Genomic DNA, 19,971 nt, shown 5'->3' with positions numbered 1-19,971 from the left:
TAAATTCCTTAGTAATTGTAATAAATATAATAAATAAAGCCAATACCTCTAGTAGTTTGGTTGCAGTGGAAAAATGTACAGAATCAAGAATATGAGAGCAGTCCAAATTTTCATACACAACACCTAATTATAGAAAAACAGTAAGTCTTATTTAAAATAAGTAAAAAATGCAGCATTTGTTTATTTTACTTCAATTTCAGGCAAGTTTTTGGCTAAAGTAAAGGACAACATAAGAACAAAATTTCTAGTTTCTGGAAAACATTACAATATTAACCTATTCAATAATATTATGCATTTTCCTGAGCTGAAATTGGAAGTTGTTCTTAGGTTCTTTTAATATAAAATTAACACATTTAAATGTGGCAGTTAGTTAAACAATGGCATAACATTATAATACAGAGAATCTTTTGATTCTTCTCTCACTGTTTAAAGAAAAGGACAGAAATCACAGTCTAAGAGGTTCAGATATGAAAGAGGTAAAGGAAATAGCTATGCTATAAGCAAAGACAATTCAAGCCCAGGAAAACCAAAAGTAAAAAGCCATTGAGGAAACTGAAACATTTCCCTCCACAGGTGAGCTTTTAAAAAGCGGAAACAGCTGTATGTTTTGTATTTGATAGGAAGAAGGGCATCTTTCCCTAGATGGGAACCAGATAAGTAAACAAAGAAACCCAATCTGGAGAATCAAGAAAAATGTAGCAATGAAGGGAACAGTGAAAATACGTCCAGATCTGGATTTTAAAATTTTGCTTTATGAATAATCTTTGCCATACATTCGATTCTCTTGTTTCTATGTGTGAACCTGGCAGAGGAAGCAGTAGCCAAGAGAATCCGTATCAAATTGGCTGTTTAGGATTTTTCTTTTCCTTTATACCTTTGTCCAGTAGTTAATTCTCTACCCATGGTATACATAATAAAAGCTTGATTTTCTGAAAGGGCTTTAGTTTCTTTTGATCAATTAAGCTACAAAGGACAAGTTAGAGAGAGATGTATTATTTTCTTCCCCACAAGCAAATTCAGCAGTGTACCAAAAAAGCTTTCTGTAAGAGTATAGGAAGGATATAGAGGAAATCTTATTCCAGTTCCTCAGAACTTCCTCCTTCTTGTGAATTCAAAGTGCCATTGAACCTTGAAATCATCCTGTCCTTCCTAATCCTAATTAATCTGTTCCATGTATAATGGCTGGTTTATCAGCACATTTTTTTCTCACTAGGAAAACAAGGCACTGAGAAAAAGAAAAAAGTGGGGGAAATGGCTGGCTGATACTTCTTTGTGCTGCCCTATTGGACAACTGAAAAGGACAGTTCTCTACTCAAGTAACTCAGGAGGAAGGCGAGGTCACTGTGTAGTAAAACTGTGAAGATTTGAGAAACAATACATTAGCTGTGTGAAAATGTCGCATATGTCTGTAAATGAGCCAAGGTGGTGCAGTGGTTAGAGTGCAGTACTGCAGCTACTTCAGCTGATTGCTAGTTCAGCAGATCAGCGGATCAAATCTCACCGGCTCAAGGTTGACTCAGCCTTCCATCCTTCTGAGGTGGGTAAAATGAGGACCCAGATTGTTGGGGGCAATATGCTATTTAGTATACTGTCTTTGGTGTAAGCTGCCCAGAGTCTTCGGAGGGTGGGCGGCATAGAAATATGAATAATAATAATAATAATAATAATAATAATAATAATAATAATAATAAATAATATACACATGTACTAGTCTTACCTTCAAATTTTACATTTCCTAGATGCAAAATGGCTGCCAATAATTTGCTTATGTTCCACTGTTCAGAATCAGAGAACATGAGAATTTTCATAGCTGAGCATATATGAGCATATTCCTTGGCATCATTACGTCCTTCACACAAAGTGCATTTGCCCTGCAAATCAGCATAGCAGTAATGCAAGACTTCTCTTACAACAGTACGCATAATAAAAAGGTAAAGGTTTCCCTGTCAAATTGTTTCTGACTCTAGGGGGCAGTGCTCTTTTCTGTTTCTTAGTTGAGGGTGTCAGCATTGTCCAAAGATATTTCTGTGGTCACGTGGCCAGTGTAACTACACGTCGAGGTGCACGGAATGCTGTTGCCTTTCCACCAAAGTGGTACCTATTTATCTTTTCACATTTGCATGGTTTCAAACTGCTAAGTGGGCAGGAGCTGGGGCAAGTGAAGGGAGCTCACACAGTCGCATGCACTCAGGTCTTAAACTGGGCTGTCAGCTTTCCAGTTGATAAGCTCAATGTTTTTAACCACTGAGCCATCACACTCCTATATACTGTATATTATATACATACATACATACATACACACATTCATAATATAACTGAAAATGCCTACATCATGTACTTCAAATGAAAATATATATCATGAGAGGAAAAAATGAGTAAATACTCATATACACACAAACATATACAAACACTTAAGATGAGGGGTCCTCACTTATCGACTGCAATTGGATTCTAACTAAAACACCAAGTGCACCAACTTATAACATCCGTTAAGCATAATATCACATGGCCATGACTTATGACTTCCTGCAACTTCCCCTTGTTTGTTAAAGTCAACTGTGAAGATTGCAAATGGTGATCATGTGACTGTTATGCAATAATCATAAATATGCACCATTTGCCAAACACCCAGATTGTGATCATGTGGCCAGAAGGATGCCATGACAACTGCAATTTCAAGGACTGGTTGTAATTCTCTTTTTCAGTGCTGTTGTAATTTCAAATTGTCACTGAATGAGCAGTTGATAAGCAAGGATTACCTATAATTAATTATGTATGTAGATTTTGGGCGGGCAGTTTGAATTAACTGACCATCAGCTGATTGGCTGACCACCACAGCTGCAAGGTATATAAAGGGAGCTGTTTCCCCTGGTCAGTCGCTGGGTTCTCACCCTACAATAAAGAGCTGTTGTCACTGCCTGGCTTGCTGCGTCCTCATTCACCCAACTTAACAAATTATCTTTTTCTCCATCACAAAATTTTAAAAGTCCTTTTAAAAATACATTGGACCACAGATACACAGTTCTGATGAAATGTTTAGGACCTTAGAAGGTGCCATTGTCACATATCCAGCTCTTGATTCCTTACCATAGTTAGGTAAGTATACTCTGAAGTAGTGCCAAGATTCAACACTTTTTTCTGTTCCAGATTCATCCCCGTTAACATGCAATAAAATATGTGATAGTTTCTTTCCTCGGGAGCCTAAAACAATAAAAAGACCACAAATATGTCACTAATAGCAGATATAGAAAAGCTGCCACAATGAAATAATATTTCTTTATATATATATATATCTTTACCTGGCGACACACTCTAGACTTCTCCAGAAGAAACTGTTCTATTCGAGCTCCTTCTATTATACCATTTTGGTTGAAGTGAATGTCAATGTATTTCCCAAAACGGCTTGAGTTATCATTTCGAATTGTTTTAGCATTGCCAAAGGCTGCAAGAGAGACAAAATTGTGAAGCAAAAGAAGAAAAATGCAACCTATGTAACAATGCTGAAGCTCAGAGGATAGAGACTAGGGGCCCCCAACATCCTTTCCCAGAAGCACTTACACCCCGGTCCCTCCTCCTGTTTCAGGATAGAGGTGTGTTAGTTCCTGCTGCCACCACACATCTTACAAAAGACATCACACCTGATATCTATGTCCTCAACCCAGCAGGAAAAAGATATAGGGATTTCACAATTTGTGCTCTCCATCTGGTATTTAAAACTGTAAAAATCAAAATAGTTTTCCAATACTTTTATTTTATTTTATTTTGCCAAGAACATATTAGGTAATATATATAAGTATAAGCATGAATTGAATACATAAAATAGATACAAATAGAGGAAACATTACGACAGGGACGGTAGGCACGCTGGTGCTCTTATGCACGCCACTTACAGACCTCTTAGGAAAGGGGTGAGGTCAACAGTAGACAGTCTTAGGTTAAAATTTTGGGGGTTTTGGGATGAAACCACAGAGTTCAGGTAGTGCATTCCAGGCATTAACCACTCTGTTGCTGAAATCATATTTTCTGCAATCGAGATTGGAGCGGTTCACTTTAAGTTTGTATCTATTGTGTGCTCGTGTATTGTTGTGGTTGAAGCTGAAGTAGTCATTGACAGGTAGGACATTGTAGCAGATAATTTTATGAGCTAAGCTTAGGTCATACTGAAGGCAGTGTAGTTCTAAGTTTTCTAAGCGCAGAATTTCAAATCTGGTGGCATAAGGTATTTTGTTGCGAGCAGAAGAGTGGATGACTCTTCTTGTGAAATATTTCTGGACATGTTCAATTGTATTAATGTCCGATATGCAGTGCGGGTTCCAGACAGATGAGCTGTATTTGAGAATTGGTCTAGGAAATGTTTTGTATGCTCTGGTTAGTAGAGTGATATTACCTGAGAAGAAGCTATGCAAGATTAGGTTTACAACTCTTAATGCCTTTTTGGCGATGTTGTTACAATGGGCTTTGGCACTTAGATCATTAGACATGAGTACTCCAAGGTCCTTGACAGAGTGAGGGTCATCTACAAGGTCATGTCCACTCAGCTTGTATTTTGTGTTCTGGTTCTTTTTGCCAATGTGTAAGATAATGTGTAAGTACCAATCTCCTGCCAATGTAGCATAGAACCATGGTGATTAGAAGCTTCAGCTCTTCTTTCTGTTCAGCACTTCGAAAATAAAACTATTTTTTTTTTAAATTTGATTTATATGCCGCCCTTCTCCGGAGACTCAGGGTGGCTTACAATGTGCTAAACAATAGCCTTCATCCTTTTTGTATATTTATACAAAGTCAGCTTATTGCCCCCACAACTGGGTCCTCAACTTACCTACCTTAGAAAGGATGAGCCTGGCGAGATTTGAACCTGCAGTAATTGCAGGCAGCTGGTCTTAATAACAGGGTGCTTTAAACCACTGTACTACCAAGGCTCCTTAACAGATTCAAAAGATTTTAAAGGAAATGAATGAATGTAGTCTGATATATGAATAAAGGCTTACATTAAAACCCAGTTCAATAATTCACACAGGGAAAGTTAGTGCAACACAGAAAAAAAGAAGCATTTGAAATAATTTAAGACACTGAGAGTTTTTCTTTATAAACTACCCATAGCAACAACAACAACAACAAAACCCTGATTTTCTGCTGTAAGCAGAACTGCAGTTGGATTTCCATTTTGGTACTAAAGAATGCCCTTATCAACATGCAATGTTCAAGCAAGTTGTAAAATATTTCTGCATTTGAAAACCTAAACCCGAGGAGCAGGGGAACATAACAGAAAAAGTGGGAGGGATCATCAAGTAAGGAAATTATGCACATATACCCATGCAGGTATACAAATTCAGATAGAACTCATAAGTAAGGAAGATGGCTTTGATAGAAATATGCAAGAACCATTACCTAGGCAAAAAGGGCCCAAACAATGAAATAACATTCGAAAACAACTCAGACAGATAACTCTCTAATTCACTGGAGTATAAGAAGGTGGGGAAAGAAAAGCACAATCAGACTTGCAATTCTGTTTTTATAGCCAATCTCAGTAAAAGCAGTTTTAGTCGTTATGTGGATTTAATTTCCTGATCTGGTATATCTAGTGTAAAGCTGACAACTATATACACATATAATACTTTCCATGCTTCCCAATACTATGTTAGTATTATTAGCTGTAGCAGATGCATTCATACTAATACTATTACAGAAGGAAGGAAAGCTGGATCTGAGAGAGGGATTGGTAGGCAGAGAGAGACAGTACACTGAATTCAGAGCACTGAATTCTGTGCTGACATATCTGTAATGCATGGATGGGCAAGAGAAGACTGGTCTCTGGCTGAAAGGGGGTTGGGATAGATACAGAAAGGCTCGACCCATAGCAGATGAGGCAGGATGTACAATGTCACATTCTGAGGTAATGTAGAAAGTTAGCACCCACCGCTCTTCTAGAAGAATGAAATATTCTAGGAAATATTAAAAAGGCAGAATATTATATTTCCCTGGATGAGAAATGGAGAAACATGTTTTTTTAGACAGGAAGCAGACTCACTCTTAATAGCCCCCACCTTCCTCAGTAGCCCACAGCAGATGTCAGCACTTAAGAGATAAAGAGATGGTTTATTCATAAGCAAATACCCTCACCCAAGATCCAACAAAGGTAGGATTAGCCCTCAGCCATAATAAGAATTGCCCAAAGCAATTCATTGCATCATCCAGCACAGTTCAACCAAGCTTGAGTCAGAAAACCTACAAGGTTAGCTATGACCCCTTCAGCAGCCAATAGCTTGTCACAGGAACAGGAAGCTAAAATTCAAAGCCCAAGAGAGGGTATAAATCTCTCTCTCTCTCACCCATCTGCTCGATTGCCCAGGAACTCAAACCATGTGGTCCTGTCCATCATTAAACCATCTTTCCAAATAGCCTCCATGTTTCCAGTGTCTTTCTGCCCACTTGGAACTGAACTCAGATAGACATTTCTTCCATCAGTAAAAAATGATTTTCTGGGATGGGGTCGTTCAAAAGCATTTTCAAGTACTTCCCTGATGGCATAATTTCTGATTTGAATTGCTCTAAAGGAAGGGAAATCACCACCCTATCCCCAAATGTTCTACGTTTGGCAATAACAAAAATAACTTTATCCTTGTTCCAAACAAACAGAGAACCAGAACAACAGAGTCACCTTGTGGTGAGACGGCGACAAACAAAATAAATAATATAAAACAAATAAACAAAAACTGTAGCTTGGCAATGAAACTATCTGAAAATGACATTTCATTCCTCCTCCTTTTGTGTGCCCTCCTTTTTTTCTTAACCTGGATTAAAAACTAGCAGATTGAAATGAGTACCCTTTGATGGAGAAATGGAGCCATAGTGTCTGAAAACCAGACAAAACCAGACCAAACCAAAGTTTTACAACATGTTCATTTTAGAATAAATCAGCTCAACCCTCCAACAATGTTGATGTCTGGAGTTACCGTATTTTAAATTGGCAAAAAACCCACAAAAAAGTCCTTCCAAGGAAGTGCCCTTATACAATTGGATTTCAAGCTAATGACTGAAAGCCAGAGTCACCTTTCTAATACCGCTATTAGGAAAGTGAAATGTGCTATAAGAGTATTTTAAAATTATGTAAAGCAAAGTTCTCAATATTTCACCTTGCACATGTAGCCTACCTTCCAAAATGGGATTGGCTTCTAGAATCTGTTGTTCAATCCAGGAATGTTGACCACTAATAACAGCTAAGAACTGCAACATTAATTTTGTGCTTTCAGTCTTCCCAGCTCCAGACTCTCCACTGGAATAAATTTTGTAAAACTGGTAAATCAGAAGTATAAATTTTTGAGAAAGAAAAGTGAATTTTATTTTCTATTACAGCTGCATACTTTTGAAATAATTAATAAGTGTTTGGTATATACGGGAATGCAATCACAGAACTTTGCTAAATACTCACATCTTTTTCAGGTTTCCCTACAAGCCATGTGAAGTGACTACTTTAAAGATGGCTCTGCTTGTGCTCCCAACTATTCCATAGTAACTTTTCAGAATCATTTTCAAAGCCTCTATAATACTTCCTCTGTTTCTTTTCCTCCAAGCTATTTAAATATTTCACAGTACTAACACACTTTTCCATTACATTATGTGCCCCTTACCTAATGACAGAGCATTGATCTCTCTTATTCCTCAGCATATTGAAATAACAATTATCAGCAATGGCAAAGACGTGAGGAGGCAGTTCCCCAATCCTCTTGTTGCAGTAGAGCTGGATTTGTTCCATGGTATACAGTGGCAGCACTTGATATGGATTGATGGCTACAAGAATAGAGCCTGTGTAGGTCTAAAAAAGTTTATGCCAATGAATACGAGAATCTTGGAATAAATTAGTGGTCAGTTTTCAAATGAAATATCAACATCCATCTCAAACTAAGTTACTGATAGGAATATTTACAATCAAACAACATTCTTATCATTTTATTCCCCTTATAAATACATGAAATTATAGGTGACTATACTAGGAAAAGTAAAAACTGTAGAATGTAGAATAACTAAATATAAAGCATATAAAATTGGAAGATTTGAATATGAAATATGTGTGAAAGTCCTTAGAATACATTATATTTACAAAGTGTGCATACGGAAGATTCTTGCAAACAAATTAGACTGTAGACATTTTGCTTGTTTTTAAAGCCATTTCTCTGGATATGATTTTATTTCTAAGCAATAGAGAATATATAATTCTCTCATTATAAAGCATTTTTAAAAATGGGGCTTCAGAATCTGTACTTGATTACATATTATTAATAAAAAATCAGTCTTACATAGATCTTATTCTCTTTGTAGCGGATATATAGGTTGTGTACCATGCCAGCTTCATTCATCTCTTCAAGATGTATCATATCTTCTACTCCTTGGATGGAGGCAGCATGCATTGGTCGCATTGCGCTAATATTTTGAGCTGTGATCCAGTGCTCCTTAAATACAAATGCATTTAACTGTCTGGATTTCATAAACTAGCTTAGTTTGCTCCTGAAAATAGCTCTTAAGATTCAGGCCATAGATATCATTAATATGCTTATCTGAAAATGCAACAATTAAAAGAATGATACAGGGTTCTGGTTTCTCCTGTTACATTGCATAACACCTGTTTAATTTTGCCCAGAACTTTGCAAAATCCAAAGATTTGGCTCTATCTGATTTCAAATTTATTTCCAGCTTTGGAATGTATACTGTAAGTGTCAAATATGAACAATACTCCAAAACACCACCTAAAGCTGTTGTCGAAGTGTAATTTTTTAAAAAATAAAGGAGAAGAAAATTATTAAATGCATAGGAAGAATTCTTATTAATCATTTTTAAATAAGTTGCATTACATTAATTGAAATATAAGTTTAGATTAAATCACATTTACATTTTGACAGGAATCCCACTCACTTTTTAGAATTGAGCATCAAAACATCCCACTAAAAATTCAAGTGTACTGTTGAGCCTTTACTAATTACAGATCCATCCAGCTCTTCAGTTGGATGCAGAAGATCATATGCAAAAATTGGGTACAGATGAAACTGTTAACTCCCTACCTTGCCTTCATCATCCTCCAGCAAGAATCGTCCCAAGTTAGATACTTTCACAACTGCCCCAATGGGCACATTAAACTCTTTGCCTGAATGGGATTCCAGCCATACATGATCACCCTAAGAGAAACAATATTCTATAAAAGATCTTATGCTTTTCCTTGTTTTTTTTTTTGCTTTATATGCTGCCAAATCCAACAGATTCATAGTTTTCAATCGCAATGAAAGCAGCTGCACATATAACTCATATACAAGCAACAAAACATTAAATAGAGTAGTTCTATTCATGCACGTTAAATTCTTACAGAATTTTGCAGCACCTCCAAAAGTTATTTAATAATAAAAGCTAATGTTAGTATTTCAAAGAGTAAACATGCTGTCCCAGCGATTCTTGTAGACAGAGAACTAGAAAACTGTTAGAGAATAACAGAAGGCAAACACTGGATTCTCCAATGGTGTAGACTCTACACTGTAGAGAAAAGCTGAAGTTTACTCTTTCTAGTCATTGAGTTTCAGGAACTGGGTTTGAAAACAAAATCTTTGGAGTCAAACTAAGAATTCAAAGTAATATTCAAAATAAAGTACCTAACCAAATGAGTAAATACTTCTGGCAGAAGCTGTTAGAGGTTTCTTCTCCTAGTCTTGTATCAATAGTCTTAGTAAAGCTTCCAAATTCACCTGTGAACATATAAGCAACTCCTTAGTTGACCTCTTCCTTCACTCTGAGGACAACACTCCAGACTGAGGAATCAGCTATCTTCTCTATCTGGGCAATGATTTGAGTCACAGCCAAAGCAGCGTAGAAGAGTGGCATGTTCGTAGAGGCCTGATAAGGGTAATCCAGCAAATGCTTTCCCAGTGTTGTCCTCTGGCAACTGTCGACTTCCTCATCCTTCTTCTCCAATGCCCACACACACCTGCTCCTTCACCAGACCAGCCTTTACGCTTAAGCAGGCACAGAGTCAGTTTTAAGACTCATTTCAAATCCTAGTCCATGGCAATGGATGCATTAAAAGAACTTACTTTTCTACATCCCTCGCATGTGCGCAGAACAGGCAAGTAATGCTTTTCAGTACGATATGACATCTCTTTCATCAAGATATTAGAGAAGAGCAGCCACGGCCACACCATGAGCAATTCTCATCAATTTTACGATATGGTGATTGGCAATCATTTGTTCTGTCAATATGGATTTTTTGCCACTTATATAATTTATAACAGAGTCAATATGTGAAAAGATGAGAGTAACTATCTGCTTTGCTTGACTCTTGCCCCATCTGACTGATTAAATCTGCCAGATTGTAAGGGAGGTGAAGGGAGGTGAACCTACTTGAGGGTAGCATGTGATCTCTACCAGGTTATGACCTTTACTAAAAAAAGCCCTCCTTTGACTAGGAAGATTTTTGCAATTGTAGGTCAGTGTCAAATATTCTAGGCGTGAGTAAAATGATCAAGAAACTGGTGATTCTGCAGTTCCAAATACATGGATGAAATAGATTTTCTGGACCTAGTTCATTTGGAGTTTTATCCAGGTTATGATATTGCCTTTGATATATATTCCTTATGTTGTAGGCAAGATTCACCATCTTGTTCTTACCTTATTTGTTTTTGTTAACTCTTTTTTAATTGTATTACATTTTTTTTTCTTATTGTGATATTGTGAGCTGCCAGAATCATTCTAGACTAGAGTCTGGCTGTGCTTAAATTAAACTAAATTAAATTAAATCAACCCTGAAATTGGAGTTCCTATTGGTTCACTGGGACACCTTGGTGCGTTTTTTAACACCATCAACTATATTATCCTTCTGGCTCCTCTGGTGGGGTTAGAACTTGGGGGCTCTGTTTTGTAGTGGTTGCAGTCCTTCCTTTTGGAATACATTCTGTTAGTTTATCATTGACCAATGGCTTTCCCAATGAGTTGTAGAAGAATGCAGCAGAAATTATATGAAAAGAAATTAAGTACTAATTATGGAAGCCAGAAAGACAAGTCACCACATATCAGGCATGTGCGTGTCTAAGGATCATTCAGAGATATCATCAATATTAGATGGCTTCAAATTATTATTTACAGTAACTATGAAGAAGCTTATAGTTAAATAACATCCTTGAATATACCCCGATCTTGCTAATGAAGTGGATGAAAGATAAGGAATAAACTTAAATTCAGACAAGGATGAGGCTGCACTCTCCACAAAAGAGAAAGCTTGTTATTTCAGAGAGGTTCTTGTTCCCCAGGTATCACTGAATTTAAAGAGACAACTACAATGAGAAAGGAGTTTGCACAGCTAAAACTACTCTACCAACAGCAGCCCTCCTTGAGTCAGGCAGACTTGCTGACAATTATCCATGTCTAGTTTCAATCATCTTCACCGCTGCAACACATTCTATATGGGGCTATTTTTTAAAAATATACAGAATGTGAAATTGGTATAATATGGCTGCTAACCAGAGCAAGGCACAAGGAAGACATCATGTCTATAACAGGAAAAGCTACACTGAGTGCCCATTGCCTTTTGAGCACAATTTAAGATGTCTAAAGCTTTAAATGGCTTAGTACAGAACCAGTCCTCTCTTTAGGAATTACCCAATTACTTAGATCAGCAGGAGAGGCTGTTTTGAAGATGCCCCCGACAGAAGCTTTTTGCTATGCAGGGAGATGTGCTTGGACCCTCACTTCCAATATTTAGGTAAATGGCCAAAATATATTTTCCTCATGAAGTTTTTAATTGTACATTGAGTTTAAAATGTATTTATTGTAATTTTGATTTTACTGTTGTTGTTTTTTTGTTTTGTTTTGTTTTTTAAAGCAAACCAAAAAGAAGTACTTTTATAAGCAAACAGTGGAGTATGGTATGTGCATGTTTAAAATTATATGTTTTGTAAAAGGGGGGATCACTGTAGGTAACATTTATTTTAAATCCAAATACTTAATGCTGAAAGAAAAAAAATAGTCTAATCTAGGATAACAAGGTATCACCAGGGTCTAATACTGGGAAGAGGTACAGTATTTAGCTCCCAAGTGGGTGAAAGTTCTAAAAACTGAAAGCAACATAAAGGTTCAAATAGGAGAATAATGTTCTTTTTTCTGTGCTGGATTAATTGTTCTGGAAACTCTTTGTCCTATCAGGCAGTTGCACCGTAGTGTCTTATTTTAAAAAATATTTTCTAGCCTTCATTATAGTACTTCTGGGGAGCACTGGATGAAGGGGGAAGGCCTACCTTCAATAAATACAGGTAGTTCTCAATTTACAACCATTCATTTAGTGACCATTTAAAGTTGTCAACAGCATTGAAGTTTTCAACAGCATTGAAAAAAGTGACTAATGAATATTTTTTACACTTAAAATTGTTCTAGCATCCCCATGGTCACGTGATTAAAATTCAGATGCTTGGCAGATATTTATGACGGTTGCAGTGTCCCAGGTTCATATGATCACCTTTTGAGACCTCCTGACAAGTATAGTCAATGGGGAAGCCAGATTCACTTAACAACTGAGTTACTAACAACAGCAGTGATTCATTTAACAACTTGTCAAGAAAGGTCATCAAATGGGGGCAAAGCTCACTTAATAACTGTCTTGCTTGGAATGGAAATTTTGGGCTCAATAGTACCGTCTTTTCCCGAAAATAAGACCCTGTCTTATATTTTTTTGAACCCTGAAATAAGCGCTTGGCCTTATTGCCATGCGCTCAAAAGCCCGATTGGGTTTATTATCAGGGGATGTCTTATTTTGGGGGAAACAGAATAGTTGTAGGTCAAGGACTAGGACTACCTATACATATGGTCTGAGTCTCAACTTCTTTCCCAATCAGCATTTAGTTAAACAAGTAATAACAATATATATATGGCTTCTTGTCAGGCCTAGTTTATATTTCAAACAGCATGTTATTCAATGGTGTCATACGAATGCAAATGTTTAATGACTTACAGTTTGAAGTACAACCATCTTGCTTTAACAACGTGATTATTTGCAGCCTGTTTGGAGGAAAAGTAGGAAATAGGGGTGAGGAATAGAATAAAAGGATAAAATATTTTAGCAAAATCATGAACACGAATCTGAAATTCATGAGTAAGTTACACATTTAGAGATGGGACTAGTATGCATTTTTCCTAAGAAAGATCAGAGAGTGTTAAACAACCCTGAAATAATGCCTGGTAAATTTATGCAAATTAAAATTATTTTCCCCAATTTTAAATTATGTTATGTAACTAGATCAGGTTGAAAATGAAATACATTGATTTATCCTCTGCTTTAAAAACAACTTGAGTCAAAAATCAGATATTGTAAGTCCTTCTGAAACAGCTGACTGAAGGACACTGACACTTTATTGATACTAATTCTTGATACTATTCTGAGTAGAATACTGGAACCAGAAGAGAACATTTCAATTTTTTTGCTAAATTATAACATCTTTGGATGATTTACAGCAGGTCTTTCTTTCTTTCACTTCCATTCAAGAAATGATAATAATAAACAGGGAGAAAGATGACATGCTTTATTAAAACATTTAAGGCAATTCAACGCTCTTGTACAGTCTAAGTTGATTGCCTCTTGTGCAGCTCTCACCTGTTCCTTATGCCAACTTTAGAAGTTCCAGTCCAGATTGCAATGATTGGCAATGGGACCCAGCTGGTGCTCAGTCCAAGCTATAACCATTGCAAGGCCAATTGGTTGCCTGCTTTTCTGCTTCTTGTTCTTCCCAACTATGCAAGGAAAGCAAGCTTTGCAGGCAGTTCTTGTGTGAACTGATCTACCAATGCCTGTCTTTCCTTTTAGCGATTGTTAATTCACTAGTCTCTGTGCTATTCCTTTAGTTTCTCAGATGCACACATAAATGCCTTCCCTCATCCTTTCCCTCATTATCTGTATTGACTCTACTAACACTACAGACTGGGATTTATTTGTTTGTTTTGCCTTTTGGTACCATCATAATTCTGCAACAACATCCAAAACAAAAGGGAACAGTTGTGTTTTTTGTTCGTTTTGTTTTTAAGTTTCTCTGTAGCAACTTAGTAAGTTAATGGCAAGGAAGAATTCTTCATAGAAATAAAGTATTTCTATATTGCAACTTAAAGATGTTTTTAGAAAACAAAGAAAAGGGAAGGGAAGCTTTGCAGTACAAAGGGCAAGGGGTGAGAGAGCACAAGAAACATTCTTTACTCACTTATTCTGTCTCTTTACTAGGCAGAAACATAAAGGGAACTGCAAGGAATGAATGGAACATGTACTTCTGGGGTGAAGAGCAGAGAACTAACTATTGTTGACTAGCAGAGAACGTAGCAGCCAAACAATCTAGAACAAGATGGCTGCCCAGGACGGAAACCAGCCACTACAAATGAAGAAATGTGCTAACCAGTTGGAGTTGGGGTGCTCCTAAAAGAAATCAAGGGCTGGAGACTGTCTCCTCTGAAGGGCTTATGGTGGCTCAGATCACAAAACAGCAATTTTGAAACGTGGCTGGAAAGCATGGGTATGGAATGCATTTGCAATGGACTGGAGTGGGAGGAGAATGTCATCCATTTCTGAATTGAGGAAGTAGCCAGTGGCACTTTTTGAGAATTGAGACTTCCGATATAATATTATGCTACTGCTACAATCACCATGGTCGAAGTTACAACTTCAAATAAATTTATACTCTTGAGAGTCACAAATGTAAAACATTTTTCTAAAAAAGCTGCTGTGTGTACCCCATGTTTAAATAGAGCAGTACCTTTTATCCTCGGTACATATTCTAAATCTTTGTGCTAATTTTAATGGGACTTTGCAAAGACAGAGATATATGGATATGTCGGGTGGGGCAGGGTTCACCTTAAGGTCTTTGGATAAAATATAATTATGATAAAAATGCATTTCAGAAGCCATAAGATAAAATATGGATATGCACCAGTATGTTCAAACTTTTTTCTCATTATTTCACACTTAAAAGCTCTTATTTAGTGTAATAACTATTAACAAATAAATCAACAATGAGTAAAAAACCTGAAAGATTTTTTAAAATTTCTTTCTTGACCTAGAGTCTTGGAATTTGTTTTTCTCCAGGCCCAAATATATTAAAATGTTATTTTTTTAAAAAAAATAGTAATATTCAATTAAATTCCTATATATTTTGGGGTTCTGAAGCTCATGGCCTGATCATAAAGCCTTATATGTCACAATTAAACTGCCAAATTTAGAGGATTCGGTTTTAACTCTTAGTGTTCCAGAAACCTTTATCCCAGCACTTATACTTATTCTCAAAGCAAGTAGCTGATTCTCTACAATTAATAGATGAATAAAATACTTGATAATAAGAGCCATTTACAATGATGGTTTCCAAGTAAGAATTTATCCATTTCTGAAATCATATCTTCTACAAGACTAAGTGAAGAAAAGACCAAAATCACATTACCTGTCCTAGAAGAGTAGTTATAGCTTAGTTCCAATTCTCCATTTCAGAAAAATCATGTGTAAAAACCCTGGCAATGAAACCCTGGAAGAATGCTGTCATGAAAAAATAATCCTTCTATTCCATGACTATGAAGTCAGGAAGTGACTGAAGTTCCTTTCATAGTTATTTATTATAGGACTTTGCCCCAGGCCAGAGTATCTTCCATTTTTACAGTTGGCATTTTAATCAGGTGAGAGCAATCAATGACTGATTGTGTAGCGCTTAGGGATTATCTTTGCAATATTTAGCTTCTCATACAAACCAGATTCATAATTATTTCAGAAGAAAATTTGAAACCAAGTTCATATATATTATGATTCAAATGTGAGGGGGAAGGAAGTTTTTATTAAAAAGCATGGAAGATGCTCTTTCTTCCCTCGTATATGGTACCTATATTGCAATTTAGCTACAAAATGGTTAAAAAAAAAAAGGAGCAACTCCCCTTCCACACCTACACCTTCTGATATTTATTTAATTAAATTTTCCATCCCACCTTTATTACTTTATATGTAACTCAAGGCAGCAAACAAATAATGCTCCTTCATCTTCCTATTTTCCTCACAACAACTAACCTGTCAGGTGAGGAGCTGAGACAGAATGACTGGCCCAAAGTCTCCCAGCCAGTTTTTCAAACCTAAAGCAAGACTAGAACTCACAGTCTCCTGGTTTCTAGATTAACAGTTTAACTATTACACCAAACTAGCTGTCTTTGGTAGAAGACAGAGGGAAGAGAAAACACCTTCAGGCTTTCAATATTCTCTTAGTATATAGCCTGTTTCAGTATTTCTTCTGGACTCCATTTCCTGTCATGGCTACTTTGAAGTGCTCACACTCCAAACAATGAAAAATAAAGGGGGGGGGGATTTGCAAAAGTGAAAAGTATTTCTATTCAATGCCTTGCTTGCATTTGTACCATCCAAAATAAATCTGTGATAATAACCAGTCCCAATCCAATACAGTGAATAAGCAGTATAGCAATGATTCCTGAATCACTAGTGCACTGCATGTACAATGGCAAAGTGAGTGGATGGGAGTGGGATAAGTGTTGTGGGAATAGCCTGGAAAAGAGGATGGCAGTTTTCAAAATACTACAAGCACATTTTCTTCATTTATTTGGAATCTTCCTTTATTTTTTCTAGGGAATCAATATATTGTTAGTACAAGATCAAGAAACCAATACAGGAGAATATTTGTAGCTCAGGGTTGAAATAAAGGGGTCCTTGCTGTTCTCTGAACTTGGTTGTTTTCTTGCAGACATTTCATTATCCAAATTAGGCAACATAATCAGTGCTCATGATGATTATCTAGCTTTGGTAATAAAATATCTGCAAGAAAACAACCAAGCTCAGAGAGCAGCAAGGATCCCTTATGGTCAAGAAAGCTCCATCCTTATGAATTGAGAAATAAATTGGGTTTTAAAGTAAGCCTATTCAGTTACTCAGATTTTGTAACATAATTTTCTTTTCCCTTTCATTATATCTAGTTAAAGACAATTCCAAGATTCTAGTTTCTTGGTTGTACGAGATGCTAAGATGTTGACAGCTAAAAATATTATGTTGGTCACCATTAGAACACCTGATATTTTGTAAGAGAAAACTTTGCAAAAAACTAGTTGCATATAACAGTCACAATAATTTCAGTATTAAAAAACTCACTGATTAGAAGCCTTATCAGTTATGTTTTTATTTACCAGTTAACTTTTTCAAACACTGATGAGGTAATAAAAAATCCATAGTTAACAGTTGCCTTCCCCAAAGGGTCATTCATTCTTAATTTTTGTGAAGAAAGAAAGAGTACTTCTTTTGTGATGGTGCCTCCAAGGAATCACATGAAACACAAGAAAAAAGTCCTAGAATTAGCTCTATGCAATCATGAGCAGCATCAGATTATGTTTTAAGGTTTTTCCCCCCAGAAACATCATGAATAAGAACACATACACAGTTTTAACTATTAGGTAAAATTGAAATAATTAATCTCTTTCCATTTTTAGCCAATTGATAGTACCATTTAAAAACCATTCCAAATGCCATGTTATAGTTTGCTTTTTATAATATTTACCTTTGTACTGTTTGTTTTTATTTTCTACATGTTTTTCATTCCTTTTATGTGTATGAAAAACAGTAACCTCCTAGTATTAAATGGCAAAAATTCTAATTCAATTATTTAATTAGATTAATTGAAAAACAAACTTGCGTAGTAAAATATGTTGCAATGAAATCAGCCCACAGCTTTATTAGACAAATCTGCAGTAGATATATTTAAAAATGCAATTACATTATACCACCATAAATCAACTATATAATGCTGAACAACTTAATTATGCTGTTCTACAGAACAAGTTTCTTTATGTCAACATATATGGATAGACCTTTTCAGGTGCTTCTTAATTAATAGCCCACCCACTGGATTAAAGAATTAAAATAGCACAAAAGTCTTACACTGCTCTTCTTGCTTTTGAGAAAATTAATAACCTTGTAGATATTCTTCTGTCTCATAGGCTAAGAAAAGGTATCAAACTGTTCCAATCACACCTCTGTGAGCTCTGGAATTCTGCAGTCCTGGATATATTATTACTGCAGCTTAATGCTAACTTCAGATGACTGGATATACCTTTTGCCTTCTGAAACTTCCCATTAATCATTACATCCAATCAGAGTTCTTTCCGACGTCATTGTCTGATACAGTTAAATTTAAAAAACAATGGTAGGAGATATCAAAAAGGGAAAGAGAGGAAGGGAGAGATTAAAATAAAGACCACAGCATTTTCCCTATAATCCCAAACATTATATCATTACCACATTCATGCATCTGTGAAAATAAAGTCAAAATAGGTTATCATCCAAGTACCTGTACATAAATACTACCAAGGTAGGGCTTCTTATTCTGGATGTTATAAGTTCATCCTTTCCTGCTGGGCAATCTTATTACAACCTACGTGATCCATCCATCCCTCTTTTTGGGACCCAGCCAACAAAGCATTAAATGCATATATTGAACCTATTTTGTGTCAAGTCCTGGCTCATCTAAACCAAGCAAATATTTTTGGACATAGCTGAAAGAAGCCATAAAGCTATAAATATTCAAAAGCTTATTAGATTGTTTTTTTGGAGTTAAATTCTTGAAAAACATTTTTATTCTTATACATAATAACATTGCTATAATATAGTTTCATTCTAGAATACATAATGTAATTGATTTACATGTTACATAAGAAATAATTCTTCAAAATAACAATAAAAATAATGCTTGTATTCCTGAGCATTTACGGTAATTTCTCTTTGCTTAAAAATTATTTTAAAGTTTTAGGGTGCTGCATCAGGTTATGTATGTTAGAAAGTGTGTTGTAGTGGATGGGCAGATGAGTAATCCAATCATTCCTAATAAGCTTTTAGAGCAATGTTTGAAATTCTAATAAAAACAGGAACAGATCACTGGGGATGTAATATTGCTTGCACTAATTTCACTGCCAAATCCTCTGGAGCAGTACAGGCACAAACCTATCCTTGTTTCTACTAGAAGCTGTACAGAATACCACATATACCAGAAAGATGTAGCATAATGTGAAAAAATGTATTTCCTTATTAATAGATGAGTGTATTTGTCCATTTCCCAAATTAGGTAGGGAAGAATATGAATTGAACTTTTCTGGCGCTTTGCCAAAATACAAAAGCTCTTTTTAGATTTGGATCTCAAAACTAAACATTTATATTAAAATGTAAACCAATTAGAGAAGCTGTAGCCTGAATGAGTGAGAGTACTGTGTGGAGATACAATCCTCCAAATTTAACAGCTGACATCACAATAAATTAGTTAACTATAACCATGATTAATGGTTTGTTAAACAACCCCATACCTACACACTTCCACTGGCTGGATTTATTCAGTATTCAGCAGGATGATGCCAAACATCTTTCTCCTTTCCACTAAATCCAGCATTTCAGCAGACATCTTGAATTACCAATTCAGATTAATAAATGTGGTTAATCTTGATCCAGAAAATTGCTTCAGATATTCGTCAATTATCTTCAGCTCAACAATGACCAGCCTATATAAAATATGCACGTAATGAATGTTCCTTGAATTGTTTGTTTTGTTTTTCAAGGTTTTTTAAATGTTTTATTTATTTGTTAGATTATATCCCAAATATTATACAGGAGCAAGGCAGGGTACAAATTATTTTCTATTGTTCCTCACAACAATCCACACAATAGTGCAGTTAAGAAGGATAGGATATGTGCTGGAGTGATTCACTCCTGATGATGTAAGCACAAGCTAAAATTCTTTAATACATCCTCCATCTGAACTATAATTTGTGGATGATGGCACTGACACGCATAAAGAAGGGGCAAGGGCTTTGATTTTGCATCATGACCACCTGATTTTTATTGGGAGCTTCCCAGAGTTCAATGTAAGATGGGTCGCTAAGTAAATGTTTTAAAGAAATACATATTTTGGCATATCATCCATGGGTACCCCTACCCCATCACTTGGAAGC

The 19,971-nt window shown here is 36.0% G+C and overlaps 1 protein-coding gene across 2 annotated transcripts in view; it reads right to left on the bottom strand.

Moving 5' to 3' along the window:
- The window catches only part of MYO7B (myosin VIIB), a 67,304-nt gene extending 50,050 nt beyond the window's left edge, over positions 1-17,254 (bottom strand). Inside the window, exons 1-10 of one of the 2 annotated variants that reach the window (XM_034439754.3) lie at positions 17,167-17,254; positions 12,977-13,023; positions 9,054-9,167; positions 8,295-8,447; positions 7,629-7,813; positions 7,152-7,273; positions 3,300-3,442; positions 3,088-3,201; positions 1,718-1,871; positions 47-123 (exon numbers count right to left, since the gene is read on the bottom strand). In XM_034439754.3, the coding sequence (XP_034295645.2) occupies positions 47-123; positions 1,718-1,871; positions 3,088-3,201; positions 3,300-3,442; positions 7,152-7,273; positions 7,629-7,813; positions 8,295-8,447; positions 9,054-9,167; positions 12,977-12,994 (1,080 nt within the window). In that variant the 5' untranslated portion in view covers positions 12,995-13,023; positions 17,167-17,254. Of the gene's footprint in view, positions 1-46; positions 124-1,717; positions 1,872-3,087; positions 3,202-3,299; positions 3,443-7,151; positions 7,274-7,628; positions 7,814-8,294; positions 8,448-9,053; positions 9,168-12,976; positions 13,024-15,437; positions 15,525-17,166 lie in introns of those variants that run through there. The other variant, XM_034439753.3, reaches the window with a different exon arrangement.
- Positions 17,255-19,971: the final 2,717 nt, after the last annotated feature.

This window comes from Pantherophis guttatus, chromosome 6 (genome assembly GCF_059756535.1).
Source record: "Pantherophis guttatus breed Tessera chromosome 6, ASM5975653v1, whole genome shotgun sequence".
Classification (NCBI taxonomy): Eukaryota; Metazoa; Chordata; class Lepidosauria; order Squamata; family Colubridae; genus Pantherophis; species Pantherophis guttatus.
The sequence above is the reverse complement of the archived record's forward strand: the minus strand, read 5'-3'. Positions and strand labels throughout refer to the sequence as shown.